Source organism: Sinocyclocheilus anshuiensis, unplaced genomic scaffold, assembly GCF_001515605.1.
Source record: "Sinocyclocheilus anshuiensis isolate Anshui unplaced genomic scaffold, SAMN03320099.WGS_v1.1 scaffold1671, whole genome shotgun sequence".
NCBI classification, from domain to species: Eukaryota; Metazoa; Chordata; class Actinopteri; order Cypriniformes; family Cyprinidae; genus Sinocyclocheilus; species Sinocyclocheilus anshuiensis.
Window position 1 is genome coordinate 168,952 of NW_015549701.1, and position 8,435 is coordinate 177,386.

An 8,435-nucleotide genomic window follows, 5' to 3' on the forward strand; every position below is an offset into this window, starting at 1 on the left:
CTCTCTCTCTCTCTCTCTCTCACACACACACACACACACACACACACACACACACACACACACACACACATCTGCTGCGGGTGTGTTGGTAACGCCTCTGGCTCTCTCTCTCAGCACCTGTGAGCGTGTCCAGCGGCAGCAGCTCTCGGTCGAGGCTGACGGGGAAACACGAGGCGCTCAGTCTGCGGTGTTTCTTCAGCGCGCTCGGGACACAAGGCTGCTTGGAGCGCAGCAGCTGAGCGCTGGGAGGCTTTCTGGAGCCCACGCTCTTCTTCTGAAACCAGAGTCACACAGAGCAGGTTCCTGTTACAGCCCTGACTTCCTGCTGGAGGAAGGACGCTGGGATCATTTATCCACGGATCTGTGTTATATTCCCAGAGTCGTGCTGAATTACAGACAGTATCGTTCTATGGCAGAAATACTAGTATGATCATCTGCAGTTCATATTTCAGCGTCAGCTCTGTTAAATGTTGTCATTTTACCAGCATGACTCTGGAAATGCTTATAAAACTGATTCTCGTTAATATTAATACAATCAAATGAACTGGTATTTAAAAGCAAATCAACTGAAATTAATGAGATCTTATATAAAGAACTGTGCTAATAATAAATAATATTAATTTCCATTTTTGAATATTGATATTAAGCATATAATCTATTCCCACCGTAGAAAAACAGTGTTTGTAAAGTAGCCTATGGCTGAATAATGTTAAAACTGGTATAACTGGGCACTGTGTATATTTCTAAAAATCTAACATGAGATGATACAAAGTCAAAGCATCTGAACGGTTACCACTTTTCATCCTAATACTCAGTATTTACCTCATTTTCAGAGTCCTGATCATCTTCATGCTGTTTGCTTCCCCTTCTGCTGGATCTCTCAGACTGAACGTTTATATTGATTTATATGACAGAACAAGATACAGACAGACAGATACAAGTTAACTGAGTTAATCTACCTAAACGATTATCTACGCATGTAAGAGTTAATCTATCGAAGAACTTCTGAAGCGGTACCTTGCCTTTCTTTGACTGCTGCGGCATCGTGAGTGACAGCTCTGCGCGAGCGCTCGGCGCTGATTGACAGGTGCGAGTCACGTGACGGCCGTCGTTCACGTACAGGTTCGGTACAGCTCAGATTAAAGGTTTAGAGTTAATGTGAGGTATTGTTCAGGTTTAGTGAAGGTACAAGTCAATAAAAACCTTGGTTTAGAAAGTAAGCGATATGCTCCCAGACCAGGATTGCCAGATTTTCACAACAAAACCCGCCTAATTGCTACTCAAAACCATGCTCAAAACAAGCCCAAATTGCGTTCCGGGGTAAAATACACGTTTTTGGCGGGGTTCTCCGGTAATAGTCGCATTCCAGGGGCTAAACCGTTAAAGTAGCCCGATTCCGCGGGAAAACAGAGGACTTGGCAACACTGTCCCAGACTAAATGTAAAATTCGATAATACAAACCTGTTATAATATTAACTAAAATGCTTCTGTGTTTATGTTCAAATCAGTCTGACACTTTATAAGAATCATTATGTCAGTAAAATACAAATTCACCTGTATCACTAGCATCAGCTGATATGATATTAATATTATAACGGGCACCCATGACATTTTATTGTGTTTGTTTTTTCTTATATTTGCAGAGACGCGAGCGCGTGTGACGCTTCTCGGCTTTCTAGGATTTGTAGTTCTCGCGCCGCGTTCACTCGTTCGCTCCGCCGGTGGAAAAACTACATATCCCAGACTTCCGTGAAACAATAAAGATCGTCGACGAGCGGGGCGCTGGTCATTCCGGTGATGTGTCAGAGTCCGTGATACAGCGGGTCTCTCTCACAGCTCCGTCTTCGGCTCTTTGCGCTTCATCGCGGCGGGAAATGTCTGACGGTGGCGGAGGAGAGGACGGCGGCGGCGGTGGGATGGAGGTCTCTGCCGCCGTGCAGACGGTAGCGGACGCGTCGGTTCTGCAGAAACACTTCCGAAAGCTGGTGCCGCTGCTGCTGGAAGATGGCGGCGACGCTCCCGCTTCTCTAGAGACCGCGCTGGAGGAGAAGAGCGCGCTGGAGCAGATGAGGAAGTTCCTCTCGGATCCTCAGATTCACTCGATCCTGGTGGAGCGGAGCGCGCTGAAAGGTTAAAAGTCGCACGGCATGATCATGCATTAAACGCACGTTAAGGGTTAAAGTCGCTCACACGTGTGATTTAACTCAGATTACGTGCATCTCGATATCTGGGCGCGGTTTTGCTGTGATTGTCATCGATCTCGTGATATTTTATTGCATATAATCGTCGCAGGGTTTGTGTAGCCCCGCCCTGTTTGACTCTCTACTGTCAGATGTCAAAATTAAAGTTCACCATGTGTTAATTTCAGAAACTGGTGTAAAGAGGCTGATTAAATCTGTGGTGACAGTCACTAATAAGTGATCGATGTGTGTTCAGGGCGTGTTTGCTGCACTGCAGATCAGTGACGTCACGATCTATAAAGCCCGTGCGTCAGTGAAGCGCTCTGAACGCGACATAACGACGTTCTGACGCTCTGCTCTTTTGTGTGTGACTGTTTTTGTTTTAACTGCAGTGCTGTTGTGCTTGTGCTCGGACTCCAGGCAGTAACACAAACACCAGCAGCATGTGACGGTATCAGGCGTAGTATTATCGCGGTATTATCACGGTATTTAAATAAGTTGCAAAAAAAAGTTGTCATAATACAGTATTTTAACAGGTTTAATACCTTTTTTTTCTAATAACAATAACAACTGAACATTTAAATGCATTAAAAAAAACTACAATGTGTAAAAGAAATGTTTCAAACAGATTAAAGTGCGAAAGAATTATAACGAACAATAGGTCACACTTTACAATAAGATCTCATGTTAATTGAAGAATTAACTAATGGAGGAGCCTTAATGGAAAGGGCATATCTAGGGCATCCAGATTAAAATGTTTGATAAATAGCCTATTATGTCTAATTATGTAAGTATTCAGTGCTGCAATGAACACCATAGCGAATACAAAAATCTGAATGGCTGTTTGAATCATTTAAGTCCTGTTCAGCAGGGTTGCCAGATGTTTACAACAAAACCCGCACAATTGCTACTCTAAACTAGCCCAATCGTGTTTCTGGGGAGGGTGCCCCGTTAAAAATCGCGTTCCGGGGTCTAAGTATCACGTTATTAGAGTCGCTTCAACCCACGGCAACAGTGTTAAAGTAACCCGATTCTGCGGGAAAACCGAGGACCTGGCAACAGTGACACAAAGTAGCAGCAGCAGCTGTGTTTAAGGGGTTTCCGGGGAAACGGCTGCATTTCTGCTGCTCCATCAGCGCCACCTGCTGTCCGAGAGTGAATGTGCTTTCATTCAGCGCCTCATCCGTGTTGGGCTTGTTCTCATTAGAGTGCGCATGTGTCTTTGACGCAGCATACAGCGGTGTTGTGCATTTTAACCAGCTGATGCAAAATGCATTCAAAAAATCGGAATAATTTGTATTAAATATTCACGGTATTTTGAAGTGCCGTTATATATCGTATTACCAAATACCGGCACATGTCTACAGCTGATTTTATTTATTTGTCTGCTGTGTTCACGTCAGACGATGTGCTGAATGTTCCAATAAAGACGAGCGGATTTATCACAAACAGCTGGTTGTTTGTCGTTGTTCTGCAGAGGATGTAGGTGATGAAGGTGAGGAGGAGCGCGAGTGCATTTCCTACAGCATCAGCATCGACATCCATTACGGGCTCAAATCAAACAGGTAACGAGCGCAGAGCGTGAGCTGGTGACTCCGATGTGGTCTTGTCGTGTTCTGATCAGAAACTCTTGATCTTGATCTTTCAGCCTGGCCCTGATCAAGCGGACTGGAGTGATTGATGCGGACAAACCCATCTCCACTCAGGTGCGAGTTCTGACTCTGAGCGAAGACTCTCCGTACGAGACGCTGCACTCCTTCATCAGCAATGCTGTGTCTCCGTACTTCAAATCCTACATCCGAGAGTCTGGCAAAGCCGACAGGTAACGAGAGCGTAACGCGTCTCATCCTCACACACACACACGCGCACAAGCCGTGCCTCATCGTGTCTGTGTGTCTGCGCAGGGATGGAGATAAGATGGCCCCTTCGGTGGAGAAGAAGATCGCGGAGCTGGAGATGGGCTTACTGCACCTGCAGCAGAACATCGAGATCCCCGAGATCAGCCTGCTCATCCACCCCATCATCACCAACGTGGCCAAGCAGTGCTACGAGCGCGCAGAGAAGCCCAAGGTCACAGACTTCGGGGATAAAGTGGAGGATCCCAGCTTCCTGAACCAGCTGCAGTCTGGAGTCAACCGCTGGATCCGGGAGATACAGAAGGTTTGAGACCCGCTGACCTTCAGAGGACATCACCGTACTAACTACTGCAATTATAAACAGGGCTGGCGATCGGCAGATACCTCACAGTATGATGTGTCATGATCACGCTTCACATTCGTCCAGTTAGGAGAGCCTAGGCTCCATCTTATTTACTCAACCTGCTGGTTTATATAAATAAGTTATAGAATATCAATGAAATGTTATGTAAATCAGAACTGCAGTATTGTGATGTTTAATGGTATTGGTGCAGACGTACAAAAACCCTGAAATAGTGTCCTGATAGATTCCCCACACGAATCACAAGCCTAATAATTGGTGCATCAAATCAGTTTTCAGTTTAATTTGAAGCCTCATTCTTTCTGGGTGACGAAAACGGCAGATCTTTTACTGACGTCATCTTTTACCCAGCATTAATGACAGTCAAATGGAAATCTAAACAAAGGTTTAATGAGCAACTTGCACATGAGAAATGACATGCTGAAACATTACATTGCAAAATTGGGAGATAAAGAGTGACAACTGATATTTGTTATTTTGCCAGAGTAGTTCGCTAAAATAAATGCAGTTATAAATTTACGTTGGGATATGAATTTCATTTTTTTTGGGGGGGGGGGCCATGTAAATATCAGCATCTGCACAAAATTGCATGTTTTTGCTCCGTTTGAGTCTCCGAATAAAGTGTGCTGTTTTTTGCATCCATATTCTCATGCAGCAAATATGATACAAAATATAAAACGCAAATGGAAACTTTTTTTTTATTTTTCATTTTGATTTTGTCTAAAGGTTCACTGAATTGTTCTGTTCTTAGCCCCCGATGATGTGTGCAGGCCTAGCCTACAGTCGATCAGGATTTCGGGTCTGTCTGCCGTTTCTTTCAGGTGACTAAACTGGACCGAGACCCTGCGTCTGGAACGGCTCTGCAGGAGATCAGCTTCTGGCTGAACCTGGAGCGAGCCCTGAACCGCATCCAGGAGAAGAGGGAGAGTCCGGAGGTGCTGCTGACGCTCGACATCCTCAAACACGGCAAACGCTTCCACGCCACGGTCAGCTTCGACACCGACACAGGTGAGCCGTCTGTCCGAGAGCCATCTCCATGATGTTGCACGCTTGTGAACGCTCTGGTGTGTTTCTCTCAGGCCTGAAGCAGGCTGTGGAGACGGTGAACGACTACAACCCTCTGATGAAGGACTTTCCCCTCAACGATCTCCTGTCAGCCACTGAGCTCGACAAGATCCGTCAGGCGCTGGTGGCCATCTTCAATCACCTGCGCAAGATCCGGAACACCAAGTACCCCATCCAGCGTGCGCTGCGTCTGGTGGAGGCCATCTCCAGAGACCTGAGCTCTCAGCTGCTCAAAGTGCTGGGCACTCGCAAGCTCATGCATGTGGCGTACGAGGAGTTTGAGAAGGTACGGCTGATGAGACGGCACTCGCTCTCCCCGCAGTGATGCTCTGCAGCTCACGCCTCACGCTCTTCTTCCTCCGCAGGTGATGGTGGCGTGTTTCGAGGTCTTCCAGACGTGGGAGGACGAGTACGAGAAGCTGCAGGTACTCCTGAGGGACATTGTGAAGAGGAAGAGGGAGGAGAATCTGAAGATGGTGTGGCGTCTCAGTCCGGCCCACCGGAAGCTCCAGGCCCGCTTGGATCACATGCGGCGCTTCAGACGGCAACACGAGCAGCTGAGAGCCGTCATCGTTCGCGTGCTCCGACCTCAGGTATGACTCTGACGGCTTCTGGATGCGATTGTTCTGATCTGTGATTCTTTTGACCAGCCTTCATTAATCAGATTGTTTCCTGACGAGCCTGAAATTGAGTTTGTGACACAACAGACAGGATTGAGATGACATCGTCTATCAGAAACGTTTTAGTTCATATTAATATATAAGCATTAACATAAAGCTACAGACGTGAACAGGAGACAATCCTCAAATTAGGGTTTGTCCCTTCAGCTACATTCACACTGTCAGTACCTGATTCTGAAATCTGATTATTTGTGCATTCGATTGGAGTCTGATTGACAGTCCACACTTTGTATCACAACGCTTCAGATCCAGTTTACAATATCTTCATTGATTTCTGTGGCAGTGATGTTGCATTGGTGTGCTGACATAAAAAAAACAGCTACAATACAGATGTTCTTACAATGTAACAACATGTTGCCTTGGCGACTTATGAGGCACAGAATTTAAAACCACATATGAATGTAGCTTGAAACATATTTGTAAAAATTGTATTTCATGTGTTTTTGTCTTGCCATCCACACTTACTAAATGGGATTCCAATCGTACGTGCACAAAAATCAGCTTGAGTTGTATCAGATGTGTAAAAGTCTGGATGCATTAAAACTAATGAAAGACTGCCTCTCTCCAGGTGTCCGCCGTGTCCCAGCATGCTCCGGGAAACACGGCCGAGCCCGACGATATGAAGGTGGCCGAGGTGCTCTTCGATGCCGCAGACGTCAACGCCATCGAGGAAGTCAATCTGGCCTACGAAAACGTGAAGGAAGTGGACGGACTGGATGTCTCGAAGGAGGGAGTGGAGGCCTGGGAAGCGGCCATGAAGCGCTACGACGAGCGCATCGACCGCGTGGAGACACGCATCACAGCACGCCTGCGAGACCAGCTGGGCACCGCCAAGAACGCCAACGAGATGTTCCGCATCTTCTCCCGCTTCAACGCCCTGTTCGTGCGGCCGCACATCCGCGGAGCCATCCGAGAGTACCAGACGCAGCTCATCCAGCGCGTCAAAGACGACATCGAGGCTCTGCACGACAAGTTCAAGGTGCAGTATCCTCAGAGCCAGTCGTGCAAGATGAGCCACGTGCGAGACCTGCCTCCCGTCTCCGGCTCCATCATCTGGGCCAAGCAGATCGACCGGCAGCTGACGGCCTACATGAAGCGCGTGGAAGATGTCCTCGGGAAGGGCTGGGAAAACCATGTGGAGGGTCTTAAGCTCAAGCAGGACGGCGACAGCTTCCGCGCCAAGCTCAACACGCAGGAGATCTTCGACGACTGGGCAAAGAAGGTGCAGCAGCGCAACCTGGGCGTGTCGGGCCGCATCTTCACCATCGAGAACACGCGCGCCCGTGGACGCACCGGCACCGTGCTCAAGCTCAAGGTCAACTTCCTGCCCGAGATCATCACGCTCTCCAAAGAGGTGCGCAACCTGAAGTGGCTGAGCTTCCGCGTGCCGCTGGCCATCGTCAACAAAGCCCATCAGGCCAATCAGCTGTATCCCTTCGCCATCTCGCTCATTGAGAGCGTCCGCACCTACGAGCGCACCTGCGAGAAGGTGGAGGAGAGGATGTCCATCTCGCTGCTGGTGGCCGGCCTGAAGAAGGAGGTGCAGGCGCTCGTCACCGAGGGCATCTCTCTGGTCTGGGAGTCCTACAAACTCGACCCGTACGTCCAGCGTCTGGCCGAAACCATCTTCAACTTCCAAGAAAAGGTCGACCAGCTCAAGACCAGTTAAACTAGAGCACCAGTCAGATGACTGGACACACACACATTCTTTATTAAAGCAATAAGCCCCGTGAAGCCGTGGTTTAAGCTTCACGGGGCTTATTGCTTTTATAAAACGGTTATTCCATATACGTAGTAAGGTTCCACAGAATAAAACAGAGCAAATAAAGTGTAATGATATTAATAAAAACAGTATTCTTCCACCAAACAATGTAGCTCCTCAGAAACAGTTGTGGTTGCAACAAAGTGGTTGCCGAGCAACAGACAAACGTAAACAAAGGTGTATGTTACTTTGTAGAGTCATTTACAACAGCTTCGAACGCGGCTCAGCCGATCAGAATCAAGCACCGGAACTATCCGTTTTATAATATTAGGTCCAGATTTTCAAATAGTTGTATCTCGGCCAAATATTGTCCTATCCATCCTATCCTTACATCAATGGAAAGATTATTTATTCAGCTTTCAGATGATCTACATCTCAATTTCGAAAATTTCGAAAAATTGACTGATTTTGTGCTCCAGGATCACATTCTTTATACATTTTTTAATTAGGCCTATTTATTTTGTGCTGTTTAACGGTGTTTTTGTCATTATTTAATTCACTTTGCAGTGGCCGGGACCAGAGTGTTTGTGG

General features: G+C 47.1%; 1 protein-coding gene across 1 annotated transcript in view; it reads left to right on the plus strand.

Moving 5' to 3' along the window:
* Window positions 1–1,742: 1,742 nt before the first annotated feature.
* The window catches only part of LOC107660570 (cytoplasmic dynein 1 heavy chain 1-like), a 36,711-nt gene continuing 30,018 nt past the window's right edge, over window positions 1,743–8,435 (plus strand). The window contains 8 exon segments of the mRNA XM_016449892.1: window positions 1,743–2,130; window positions 3,658–3,745; window positions 3,829–4,002; window positions 4,085–4,340; window positions 5,219–5,405; window positions 5,477–5,748; window positions 5,828–6,055; window positions 6,711–7,795. Of these exon segments, the coding sequence (XP_016305378.1) occupies window positions 1,875–2,130; window positions 3,658–3,745; window positions 3,829–4,002; window positions 4,085–4,340; window positions 5,219–5,405; window positions 5,477–5,748; window positions 5,828–6,055; window positions 6,711–7,795 (2,546 nt within the window). The 5' untranslated portion in view covers window positions 1,743–1,874.